This window comes from Heterocephalus glaber, unplaced genomic scaffold, assembly GCF_053883595.1.
Source record: "Heterocephalus glaber isolate CG9 unplaced genomic scaffold, H.glaber_assembly_v1.0 deba00001600, whole genome shotgun sequence".
Taxonomy (NCBI): Eukaryota; Metazoa; Chordata; class Mammalia; order Rodentia; family Bathyergidae; genus Heterocephalus; species Heterocephalus glaber.
Genome location: NW_028258372.1, coordinates 37,390,762 through 37,403,948, shown reverse-complemented (window position 1 = coordinate 37,403,948; position 13,187 = coordinate 37,390,762). Strand labels below are relative to the sequence as shown.

Below are 13,187 nucleotides of genomic sequence, written 5' to 3'. Positions count from 1 at the left end.
CTCAGGGCGATGCAAGGCCACCTGCCCTCATCCTGTATCCATCACCAACCCCCTTGGGCCTCCCTGCTTTCCTTTCCCTGGATCTGCCTTGCTCCTCCTCCACAGAATAGCTCTAATGAAGTCCTCCGATCTCTAAGAGAGCAGCAGGCAGGAAGCTACATCTGAGAGCCAGTGTGTCAGGGAGATGGCACAATGAGAGGCGAGGTGGGGGAAAAGGAAAGACATGCAGAGGATGCATCCCAGAGCTATGGTGGAGAACACGCGTTCTGGAGGTTCCTGAGAGAAGGGGCTGGAAGTCCCTGTGTCCCCCAAGGAAGAAGTTGGTGGTGTCTCCTAGGAAGAGTTCAAGGATCCATCCTGGCCCATGAGTGTGCAGTGAGAGTCAGTGAATATGGGGCCAGCAAGGCTCTGACCAACACCCGGGAAACTAAATGCCTTAGAGGGGAGTCTCATTTTCTTTCCTTCCGGATGATAATTTTTCAAGCCCACCTCCCCACTTTCCCTCATTTCCAAGCCTTCCCCACAGACACCAGAACCTCTAAGAGCCACCAGCCATGGCCACTCACCTGCATATGCTTCCTCCATTTCATTCATCTCTTCCAAGTCCAGGGTTTGCAGGATCTGGCCTATGGGGACACACAGAGCCACCCGAGTGGCCCCGAAAGGGCCCTTCCCCAAACAGTCACCATTCTTTCCCTCCCTGGGCCTCCTCCAAAGGACTTTGCCAGTAAAGTTGGAATTATTTCCCTTGGTTCCCTGAAGGGTTCTAAGCACATTGGGCAGGTGAAACGGTGGCTATCCCTCTGCTCCCAAGACGCTTGTCCCCAGGTGATGTGAAGCAGTGCTCCTGCCTGACATCCTGCACAGGGGAACGGCTAGACCTTGATGCCTCATCTTTTTGAGAGCTGGGGCTCCCCTGGCTGCCTAGGGCTTGGCCCTGTCCGCTATGGGAAAGGACATCCAACCTAAGCAGGGGCTCCCTGGTGTGATTACCATGAGTTATATCACTTCTGTGAGGCCTGTCATTAAGTCTTCAGGTCCCAGGTACTCAGACTGAAGGGCCCTACATCAAGGACACAGTGGCCCCAAGAAGGTGAAAACCATACCTGCAAACCACACCGCTGCCTGGCGAATGGGGACCTGGGTGCTCTTGAACAAAGCTACACACTGCTTCAGAAACCAGAGGGCTTTGTTTGTCTCCTGCTGCAGCTGTAAAGGTGTTTGATCACAGAAGGGCCTGTTGCCACTGTTTCTGCTGCTTAGACCATCTTGAGACTGAACTAGGGCTATCTACTGCATGCAAAAGTCTGCCAAAAAGTTCTACATCTCCACCTGTCCTACCGCAGCTCCCGAAATCTTATTTCCTCCATGAAGTCTTCCTGGATTTACCAAGCCGCAGGGATTGCTTTCCTGCTCTTCACCCACTTGGAGCATGAAACTCTCATAGATTTGTCCCAGTCTGGCTCACACATGTTTTTCTCCTATTCCTGACAGTAGAAGAGTGAACTTCATTGTTTAAATACCGTGTATTTTTATGTTGCCTTAAAATGTTCAATCTCATGGGCATATGCTTAAGGCTGCAAAAGACCCAGTCCTGTCTACACCATTCTGTTTAGACTGAGTGCTGCATGTAATCGAGGGTTTTCACACCTTTCTCTCTTACCTAGGGTCGCATCCTCCCTGTGTCCATCCTGGCTTCCTCTTGAAGGTTCTCCCTTTGCAGTAGCCACAGCCTTAACCCCCTCCCCTGCATGTCCTTCCTGCTATGACCGGATCCTTCCTTGGCACTCTGCAGTCAAAGTTCTTTTAAAAGGGGGCTACATTCATGGGGGTTTTTGTCCAACTTTTTGGCAGGATCTTTTCTCCAAATAAAAATCCTAACTGGAAGCCCAGTATCCCTAACTATCAAAACTGGGGCCTCTCTGGGTTGAAGTGGCTAAGCTCAGGCCACCTGCTCACCCCACCTCCATATTTTTTTGGTACCGGGGCTCGAACTCAGGTCCTTGCACTTGTGCAGCAGGCTGTGAAACCACTGAGCTAAATCCCCGGCCCTCCCGCCTCCATTTCTGAAGTTATCCTGGGAACTCCTTCAGTTTTATACTACACTCCCCTCCTCCTATCACCTCGGACGTCCTGGGAGAGGTCACCATTGGCTTCTATGATCCAAATCCAGTGGCACTGCCAGACTCCTAGACTCGTGCTCCCAGACTCATGCTGTGGCCACTGATTGTTGACTGATGCTGTCTTTCCTAGGTGCCCATGACCTCTTTATTTTCCTTTGACTTTGCACTTGATTTTCTTTCATAGTCTCCTAAGTGGGATCCTTGGAACTAATGTTTCCTGGGATCCCAGTGTTGAATCTTGTGCTTCTCTCACTGGACAGTTGGGAGCGTAGCAGGCTCATGGCTGCAACTTCCATTAATCAGCCATTCATGCGGTATTCACAAATCCCTATCTCTAGCACAGCCTTGTTCTCCAAGCTTGGGTGACAGATATCTGACTTCCAGGGGGACAGACCCCCGGAGTTGCCATAGGCTTTATAAACTCCACATGCATACATCAACCCACCAGCTTCCCCTCACACCTGCCCCTCCCTCTGTATTCCTGACCTCCGCCCAGGACACCAGGTTAGAAACCCAAGAGCCAACCTCTGCCTTCACATGCCACGTCAAATCAGTCTCCGAACCAGCTAATCTCCCCATGGCCTTGTCTTCACCACTCTTTGTCATCTCTCTCCAGGGCCCCCTAATTCTCCCCTTGTGAACTTTCCTCTGGTTCGTAGCCTGGTGATTTATCTAAAATGCACAGCTATCTAACCATGCAAGCCCCTTGCTTAAAACGCTTCAGTGGCTTCCAGGGTTACAGCTCCAAGTCCTGCTCCTTACTGTGCCCAAACCTCTGATGCCAGCCTGGTGCAGCCTCTGGCTGCCTGCTCTGTGCTCTCCTGCCCAGACTGAAGCCTGGCTGTCCATCAGTCAAGAGTAGCCTGCACATCTTGTTTGGTCCATGCAAGCTTTCACATTATAAATCGTTTGCCAACATAAACACGGAAAATTTCACCTAAAATCAGGATTTTTTGCTTCTCAGCAATTTTGAATAACGAGCAGCCTTAAGCCCCTTTCTTTCACGAGAACAGCCAATTACTTCTCGACAAGGAATAGTAGGGCCTGTTTTTGGCTGTCAGAATGACAGAGGGTGCACTGATTTGTAATCTCCTTGCATATTCGTGTCAGTGAAAGTACTTTTTCACGGTTGAAACACATGCTGGGTTTCAAGGAATGTGTCTACAGTATGAACCCAAGGCTATGTTCCTTTTGCTCAGTATGCCACTGGAAATTATTCATTACTTTGCCACCACCAGTGGCAACACTCCCTGTGGTAACTGAGTGTCCACACCATTCTCTGGTGTTGCTCTGAGCTTCTAGCAGTGATCCTGAGTAAGGAACAAGAAGCCAGCTTCTGTTTCATGCCTTCTAGAGTAACTGGGCCCAAGCATTCCCATACGTGATTGATATTATGTTCTGTTATATCATGCTACCTATACTTATGCATATTACTTCATTGTAAGTTACTTTCCCTGGTCCTTTGGAGTTACACACTATGTTTATTTAGTTTGGAAATACACATTGGCAGATGATATTGTTTATAAATTTCCTTTTGAGTAGTAAAAAGGGTATAACCAAATATGTTCCAGATCAAAGGTGTGTTGTGCCAGACCATGCTGAGAAGGTGGCCTGGGGAGTGGGGTCTTCCATTCTCCCCTGGCTGCTTCTCTGGTTGGTGTCTCACTGCATAGCCCTGCAAACCACTTAGAGCTCCCTACATACAGTATCGGGCTTTTCTGCCCTTATTTCTCAGGGTGATTAAAAGACCAAATTCTACAGGAAAAGGTATGCAAAGGCACTAGAGCAGCCTGTGCACAGTGTCACCCCAGCCTGTGCTCATGATCCCTCTCTTTGCCTGTCTTCCACGCTCCTCCTGAAGATGACATTTCCTCCAGGACTGGACTGGGTGCCCCTCCTTTGAACTAGAAATACAGTCCTCTCTTTCAGCCCTTTCCAAAGTATTCTGAAATTATTAGCCTGTGTGCCCAGCTCCTCAATATAGATGGGAAGCTATAGGAGGGCAGGAACCATATCAAGGTGCCCAGCATAAAGTAGATGCCTAGGGAGCTGTAGCTCATCATTAAACTCTTGCCACTGCCACAAACCCCCAGCTGCAGGAGAAGGACAAAGGCCCTCCCTGGCACAGGCAGTCGGCCACCAGCTTACCAGAGCCCCAGTGATGGTAAATACATCTTCCTTAGTGAAGACTTCTCTGAGCTTTGACCAACGCAGAAGGGCAGCTGTGTTGCAGAGTGCGACTTGGCAGGTCTGGGAAGATAGAGAGCTCAGAATAAGGAATCCAGATGGCAACCTCTTTGGCCTTGGCAGGAAGGAAACTCAGGCAAAAACCAGCAACCAGGGTTAGAAGGAAGGTAGGTGTCATCAAATCTATTGACAAGCCCTCTTTCCCATGAAGGAGAAGTTAAAAATTACAGTTCTGTGGGCTTTTCTAGGTTCTGAGACCCAGAACTAAGTGACTATCAACCTCACAGCCTCAGCCACCAGCCCCATGGCTCCCCCTGCCCCCCCACCACCAAAAGAGTCTCTCTGAAAACAGACCTCCCCAAAGTCAGTCCTGATTGTGACTCCAGGTTGGCTCTGTCAGGCACGTCACCATGTAAGTGACCTGGGGAACCCCACCCTCACAAGGGTAATTTTCCTTCTAAGCAGATGTGCCAAGAGGTCTCAGAAAAGGCAAAAGAGCCACTCTGTGCAAACTCAGTGCTCTTTTGCAAATGGACTCGGCTGGCTTTCAGGTTCTCTAGCTGCCCTATGCATTCCTGGTCTCTGGTCCTCAGAGCTGGCCCAACCCTGTCCTGGGCTCCCTGTTCTGCCTCCAGCCAGGGAGCCCCATCTCTACCTAGTAGCAAGGCAGGTGCAGAAAGCAGCCTCAAGGAAGACTGTAGGGTCCAAAGGTGGTCCCTGGGATTGTCCTCCTCCAAGTGTCCCCACCTGCCATGTCCTACTGGAATTGGTGGCCTGCTGGATGGAGCAGAAGCTGGAGGAAAGTACAGTACAGCACCTGGTTAGCTCTGGCCTCTTACTGATGCTCTCTAGGATCAGAGCCTAACAGATCTCCCAAAGCCCCGGCCATGTGCTGACCGTGCTCAGCATCAGAATGGGGTTGAGTGCTAGGCGCCAGGCTGGGTCTCTCACCTGAGCCACATCCAAATTCACATCCTGCAGGTGCAGCACCAGGAAGACTATCACGTTGAGGATCTGGTGCCTTAAGGGGAAGACAAGCACCCTTCTCTTGACCTTGGCCAGGAGACTGCCGTAGATCTGGAAGGCCAGCAAGCGCAGGTGCTCGGACTCCTGGGTGGGAAGACACCTCTGCCTCTGTCCACTGGCCACCCAGAGTCATCCTGAGCTCCCCCTCCACCAAGTGCATGCTTCTGCCTGTGTCTCCCTCCCCCAAAGATTTGCTCAGATTCCTCAGCAGTGTGACTCTCCCAGGGGGCTGTGGTCTGTCCTCGCTCCATTTCATTCCATTCACAGTCTCGAGACGAGAGGCCAGAAGTGATCAGCCACCACAGAACGACATCCTGGTCAAGCCAGAGAGCCTTCTGAGAGAACTCTGCCCAGCTCCCTCACTTTGCAGACACCTAGAGGCAAAGAGTGGCCCATCAGGGGACTGTACCTCCTCAAAGAAGGGCTCCAGCATGAAGGTGAGCTGAATAAGAAAGGAGGAGGAGTACTGCCAGGTGAGGTCCTCCACGAGGTGCTTCAGCACCAGGAAAGTCTCCATCACAATGTCGCCATTGGAGGAGTAGCAGCAGTTCAGCACTTGGGGCTGCAGGATATGGAGTCGCCTCTCCTGTGGAACAAGAGCAGCTCAGAACTGCGGAGTCAGTCAGGGATATCTGGGAAATAGCTCACTTCAGTTCAGTCCCCTGCACAGGAGAGTCAGTGGGCCCTGCCACTTTCCATCTTGGAACTGGGACTGGTCCGGCCGATGGATGGCCGTCACAATGAGCTTCCCTGGAGGGCCTTTGGGCAGGTACCTTCTGCTCCCCATGGGAAAGGGGCAGAAGATGGAGGAGGCCCCTCCTTCCACTACACTACAAGTTCCATCTCTGCTGCCTCTCCCATCCCTGATGATGGTACCAATGTTCAGGAGGCCTCAATGATATGTCTGGGATCCAAGGATTGGTTGGCTCTCATCTCTGAAGTGGCCCATGGGACAACTTCCTTGGAGGGCCCTTCTGAGGAAAGATGAGATGCAAAAGGCTCAAGCCCTGACCCTGTCCTTGAGGGACTGTCCTCATGAGGATTTGCTCTTTGATCCCAAGAATATCTATAACTGGACATACCAGGCCTCTGGGCCCATCTGTCTACTCCAATTGACAACATCTGAGAGCATGGCCTTGTCCCCTTCCACACTTTACCAGGTTCTTGTGCTTTGTGAAGACCTCTGTCATCTGCAGCAGAAGCTTCACTGTGGCCGGCTCCTTACAGTTGAACCAGTTGGCCAGAATGTGGGTGACAAAGTCGTCCACTATGGCTGCCACATCTGGGCACTGGAGCAGCTGGCAAAAGAAGACCAAAAGAAGTGGGCAAAGAGAAAACAATGACTGAATCTAGGTTGCTACTTGTTAGTAAAGGAATGTTCTGAAGGCTTTAGAAGAACTGGTAGAAAGGTTAAAGTTCAGTTAAGAATAAATTCACATTGTATTGTCTCAGAAGTCATTCACTCATTCTGCAAACTCCCTTAGCCCCCAAGTAGCTGGCACTATAGGCACGTGCCACTGGTCTTGCTCAGCGCGTTATTTTGAACTTGACTCAGGCCCAGATAATGGGGCCAGAACAGTGGGGATGCAGAGGATTGCGGCAAAGCACGTAGTGGTCAGCTTTACTGACTTGTTGGAAGAGAAAAGAGAAGTCAAAGGCAATCTCCAAGAATAGTGCTTTTTTAAAAGGAGGAGAAAAAACCCAGAAATTGTTACAAGATCACTGTCACTGTCATTCCACAGTACTGGGGACTCTGAGGTATACTGGGCAATACCATATCCAACAGGCAACGCCAATCCCAGCACAGTGGAGTCTCTGGGAGAACCACTAGCAATGCTGTTTCCTAACTCCACGCCACTCCCAAGACTGTGAGCTGGAGCCCAAGCATTTCTGTTATTTATTCATAAGTTCTCCCAGAGGTCCTGGTACACAGCCAGGGTTATTAATAATAGTGTAAAATTGGAAACAGAATGCCCAATTAATTATTGAACATCTTTGTGATGAAATATTCTGTCCCCATTAAAATGTATGTTTACAAAGAGTATTCATTGACACAAGGAGAGGCTTGCAGAGAGCAAAATATAGAATATTGGTGGAGAATGCTCTCAACCGACACACACACACACACACACACACACACACACACACACACCTCCAGGTATTTTGATAACGAGTGGTTTTATAATTTTTATATTCTTTTCTGTATTTTCTACCAAGGTGCCTGAATGATTTCTGCCAGGTGATTAAACTGTATTGAGTCAGTTGGGGTGGGTACTGAACAAAGGGTAATTTTAAAAGGTTGATCCAGGCTGAGGTGGCTGAAGGAAACAGCTGTGTTGTTCCATCAAGTCAGGGCTGGAATAACCCTGAGATTCCAGGAGAGATGAAAGCCTACAGCTCAAGGAGCCCTACCAAAATATTAACAATGTCCCCAGCTTTCCTGTGAGGCAGTGGCAGTAACCAGGCTCCCCCGTCCCTGTGGCCATTGCCGGAGTCCACTGTACGTGGCTGCCTTCCTTGAGGACCGCCCTCTCGGCCCACTCTTTGATCCACACCAGTCACCTCCATCAGGAACACCAGGGCTGTGAAGTGGTTGGTGCAGTTGGGGTCCTGGAGCATCCTCATGAGGAGGCCGAAGATGGGGCGGTTGTGCCAGCAGTTCTTCATGACCAGCGACCTGCCGATGAGAACACAGTGCTCAGGATAGGGCCTGGGCCCCAGCCAGAGATCCAGGCTCAGCTCACCTGGCCACCACAGTGACTCCATCGTAGTGTCTTTCAGGATCGACAAGCAGCTCCCAGCCCCCAAGTTTCTCAATTTCAGACTCCAAGTTTCCATAGCCAGAGCTGAGCATCAAGGTCTTGAGGGCCTTCACAGTAGAACTGGGGAGATAGCAGAAGGTAGGAAGGAAGGCACACCCCGCCACCACGCTTCCGCTCTCTCAGCCACCCACCTCCCAGTGAACTGTGGCCTGCTGTGAGCCTGGGGACAGAATCTTCAGATTTAAAAGAAAGAGCCTTTTCTAAAAGCCCAGGAAGACTTCTTGAGATGATGTGTGAGTAACACACTAAATGCTCCTTGAGAGGGCATGAAAAGGAGGTTGAGTCCAGCAGACTGACGCCAAGTCAGGCAAGGGTGCCACAGTCACCGACACATTGGCCCAGGGTGCAAAGTACCTCACAGGGTCCACCCATTCCGTTACATGTTGCTGATCCTGGGTCATTTCCGCGTTCCCTGCCACCATGAGAAAGGAGGCCCGCAAGAGCAGTGCGACGAACAGAGGGGAGAACAAGGTCTGCACCTCCATCTGCTCACTCGACTCCAGCAGAAGCTCATGGATGGCCCTGGTGGCCTGGGGGTGAGGAGGATAGGATAGTGCGGCCGTCACCACTCACAGGTCCTGTCTCCAGAGAGTCCCTTCCTGCCACCAATCACATGACAGGCTTGGCGGGTGAAATCCATTCTGCTTACAGCCAGTGAAGACTAAATTCATGTGAGCCAGGAAAGTAAAGGGCTGATTCTAGAATGGTGCTGTGTTAAATACCCCTGTAATCCCGGAGGTGACGTTTGTCTCTCACCATCCTTGACAGTGAAGGGCTGGCTGTGTGGCTGACCTCATCGCACCCCAGGATGACTAGAATTCATCCTCTCTTTCTGCCCCCCAACATCTGGAAAACCCTCCCTCCAACCCAATCCTGAGACTTTGCCATTAGAATCTTCAACAAAACCCTGGTACCTGAAAGGAAGAGGCCCACAGAGCAGACAGCCCAGGACAGAGCCCTCAAATGCCCTGCCCAGCCCCTGTCCCCCTGCTCTGTCCCCCTGCTCTGCTGGCCCCTTCATACAATCAGCGGGGAGATCTCTGCTCTCTGGCTGGGCTCCCGGTCCTGAGGTGGCTGCTGTGGAACCAGTCTCTGCAGCAGATGCTTCATGATGACTTCACAGCCTTTTGGGAAGGACGCCAGGATCTCCCAGGGTTTGCACACCTCTCTGCAGAGGCAGAAGCCAGCAGCATGGTTACCCCATGGGTTGCCCACTCTCCGTGACACTTCCAGAGGAAGGGCTCCAGGCTCCTTTGCCAGCTCTCCAGTTCCTCTGCTTTCTTCCTTCTTCCCGGAGTCTCCTTTCTTTCCCCCTCTCTTTTCTCCTTTCGTCATTTCATCACCTCCAGATCTCCCTATTCTCTGGCATCTTGTACATCTGAAAATGTTCACTTGGTCTGGGAGCCTGATTTAAGAAAATATCTGAGACCAAGGCTTGTTGGCCACACTTTTCTCCATGACCCTGTCCATGCTCTCTTTACCCATCCAGCACTGGAACACGCCTCTGAATAGTATTTTCTACAAATAACATAATAAAACTTGAAGCAAATCCATTCAATAGTGGTGAGAAATCATAGCCTTTTGAAGCAAGAGGAAAGCAAGAGCCAAAACTTAAAAAAAAAAAAAAATCCATTGAATAAGATTCCCAGGTTTTTTCTCTCTTCCTCCCCACTTTGGGCTAAAGGTGACCTCAGTGCTGAACTATGCAGCAGGCACAAGCAGCAAGATCTCTGAGTGAGACTCTGCCCAGCCAGAAGACTGGGAAGGAAAATGGGGCCGGTGAGTCAGCAGAGGTGGAATCTTTGGGTTTCTTTGTCTTTTTTATCTCGCACCACTGTGTAGGGCAATTAACCCTGAGCTGGAAAGTGGAAGGAGTGGTAGTGGCAACTCTAACACAGGCACTTGACAGAGACTTGTGGCCCCACAAGTGGGGGCGAGGGAGAAATTCCTATGGTTGTTTTATTTTGCTCAGTTTTTATTTTACATTTACTTTTCTGTGTATGTGATGCTGGGTGTTAACCCAGGAAAGGCACTACCACTCTCTGAACCTCTTCCCAGCACCTGCCAATTGTTCTCTCCCTCTCCCTCCCCCTCTCCCTCCCATTTCTCCACCCTGAAGGTGGCTGTGCAGTAATATCAGCAAAAGCTACCAGAACTCTAAGAGGAAATCCAGCTTTCCAGGCAGAGGAGCTGGAAGGGGATCCCTGGGATCAGAAAGGGAGAGGAATCTTAGGAGAAAGCAAGAGAAAGAGACCCTCCAATTCTACACGTGAGACAGCACAATTCCTGCATTCACTCTTGAGTTCCACACTCAGAGGATAAGACTCGAATAACACCATGACAGTGGGATGACAGAACCATCAACCTAAAAGTCTACATTAAGTGAAAATATTGTTTAGAAATGATGGTGGGCCAGGAATTTAGCTCAGTGATGCTACTGCCTGCCTCACAAGCGCAATGTCCTGAGTTTGCTCCCCGGTACAAAAAAAAGAAAAAGAAAAAGAAAGAAAGAAATGATGTTAAAATGTGAAATATTCTTATATATGAGAAAACAAAATATCACCCAAAGACCTTATATAAATGAAATTTGAATAAAACTTCAAGCTGTAGAGGGGAAGTTGGGATTTCAGTAATAAGGAATGATGGGAATGCTAAATATATATTTTAAAAAATTTTCCTCCTCTTGAGTTTAAAAATATATGACTAATGAAAGCAAAAAATATAACATTTTTGGTGGGGTTTATTCAGTATGTGTAATGCAGTTGACAATTACAACCTAAGTACCGAAGGCAAAGAAAGCTGTATGTTGAAATTTCCTCTTCTTACAGTTGTGAATTATTAAATATGAATTGACTATCAAAGTTAGGTATGTAAATCCCTCATAATCCAATAAAAATTACAAAGAGTGAAAAATCTAATGAGTAATTTAAAATGAAATACCTAAAACAATTCAAATAATTTTTACAATGTAAGAAAAGGGAACACAGGAACAAAAAAGTAGAACAAAACAAATCATAAAATGGCAGGCAAAAACCCAAATATATCATTAGTTACATTAATTTTAAGTGGTTTCAACATGCTAACTAAAAGGCAGAGATTTTCAGATTTCATAAAAACATAAGATTCAACTATATGCTATATGCAAGAAACCCATTTTAAATATAATGATGCAGAATAGTTAAATTAAAAGAATGGAAATGATATGCTATACAAATACAAATCAAAAGAAAACAAAAGTGGCCATATTAAATTTAGACAAAGTAAACTTCAGGTCAAAGAATATTACTGTGTATAAAGAGGGATATGAATAAATATAACACAGTCAACTTACCAAGCAGATATAGCAATCCTAAATGTGTACACACATAACAAAATACATGAAGCAAAATGTGGTAGAATTGAAAGTTAAATAGATGAGTCCATGATTATATTTGGAGACTTCTACAATCCTTGCTCAGTAATTGTTAGTATATATTGGCAAAAAATCAGCAAGGATATACAAGTCTTGAACAACACTATCATCTGTCTTAATCTAATTTATAAAATACTCCAGACAATAGCAGAACACAGATTCTAGTCAGACACATATGTAATATTAGCCATGAAACACAACATTCTGAGCTGTAAAACAAACCTTAACAAATTTTAAAGAAAGGAAATCATATAAAGTAACAAATTTAAGGTAGAAATCAGTAATAAAAGAATATCTGGGAGATTCCTAAATATTTGAAAATTAAATACTTCTAAATAGTTCAGAGGTCAGAGAGAAAGCATCAAGGAAAATTAGAAAATATTTTTTAACTAAATGAAAATTTTCATCCAATATATCAAATGTGTTGAAAGCCGCTAAAGGTATGCCTAGAGGGAAATTCATAGCATTGAGTGCCTATTTTTAAAAAACAAAGCTCTCAAATCAGTAATTTCCATCTCAATCGTTAAAAAGGTAAACATTAATAGGTAATCTGAAATACTCTACTGAGTTTACTGTATAGTTAAACAACTTTTAAATAAATAAAATTCTAGATCTAGATAGTTTCATTAATGAATTCTCCTAAACATTTAGAGAAAATTAATACCAATTTTACATAAACTCATCCAAAATACAGAAGACAAGAGAATATTCCAAAACAATCTTTTGAGTTTAGCATTACCATGATACCAAAACTAGACCATGATAGTATAAGAATGAATGAAAAAAAACTACAGCCCAAAATCCCCAATGAAAAAGTCTCAAGAAAATAATATATTTACTAAATTAAACCCAGAAATATCTATAAAAGATACTACATCACAACTAAATGGGGTTTCCTGGGGATTTAGCTCAGTGGCACCATGCCTGTCTTGCAAGCACAAGGTCCTGAATTCAATCCCTAATACCAGAAAAAAAAAAGTAACAGCTAAATGGAGTTTACCCCAAGAGTGCAATTTATCATGTTAACAAGATAAGAAAAACCCCACACAATCATTTTCAATAGATGTAACTTTAAAAAAAAAACTGACTGAATATAATCTGTATTCATGGTAAGTACTCAACAAATTAGAAATAGAAGAGAACTTTTTTTTATTTTGGTACCCGAGATCGAACTCAGGTCCTTGCGCTTGCGCAGCAGGCGAAACCACTGAGCTAAATCTCCGGCCTGAAGAGAACTTTTTAAAGTTGACAAAGGACATTAAAAAGGTACAAAATCTACTTTCTGGTGAAAGATAGAAGGAATTTCTCTAAAATTGGGAACAAAGCAATGATGTCTACTCTCACTGTTCTTACTCAACACTGTGCTAGGAGTCTTAGCCAGCACAATGAAGAAAGAAAAATAAATACAAAGTGAGAGAAAAAACTAAAAAATTTCTTTATACATGGCATGATTGTCTATGTAGAAAATTCTGATGAATGTACAAGAACACTCTAAGAACTCATAACTAGTTTAGCAGGATTCAAAATATAAGGTCAATATCCAGAAAACAATGCTATTTCTATACACTAATAATAAACTATTGAATTTTTTGTGGTACTGGGGATTGAACCAAAGGC

The 13,187-nt window shown here is 46.4% G+C and overlaps 1 protein-coding gene across 2 annotated transcripts in view; it reads right to left on the bottom strand.

Moving 5' to 3' along the window:
- Positions 1 to 13,187, bottom strand: part of LOC101715053 (maestro heat-like repeat-containing protein family member 7) — a 34,329-nt gene that overhangs the window by 454 nt on the left and 20,688 nt on the right. Inside the window, exons 12-21 of one of the 2 annotated variants that reach the window (XM_087193879.1) lie at positions 9,182 to 9,326; positions 8,513 to 8,688; positions 8,081 to 8,218; positions 7,899 to 8,013; positions 6,494 to 6,634; positions 5,746 to 5,922; positions 5,262 to 5,420; positions 4,272 to 4,373; positions 1,107 to 1,209; positions 567 to 626 (exon numbers count right to left, since the gene is read on the bottom strand). In XM_087193879.1, the coding sequence (XP_087050005.1) occupies positions 567 to 626; positions 1,107 to 1,209; positions 4,272 to 4,373; positions 5,262 to 5,420; positions 5,746 to 5,922; positions 6,494 to 6,634; positions 7,899 to 8,013; positions 8,081 to 8,218; positions 8,513 to 8,688; positions 9,182 to 9,326 (1,316 nt within the window). The remainder of the gene's footprint in view (positions 1 to 566; positions 627 to 1,106; positions 1,210 to 4,271; positions 4,374 to 5,261; positions 5,421 to 5,745; positions 5,923 to 6,493; positions 6,635 to 7,898; positions 8,014 to 8,080; positions 8,219 to 8,512; positions 8,689 to 9,181; positions 9,327 to 13,187) is intronic. The other variant, XM_021242445.2, reaches the window with a different exon arrangement.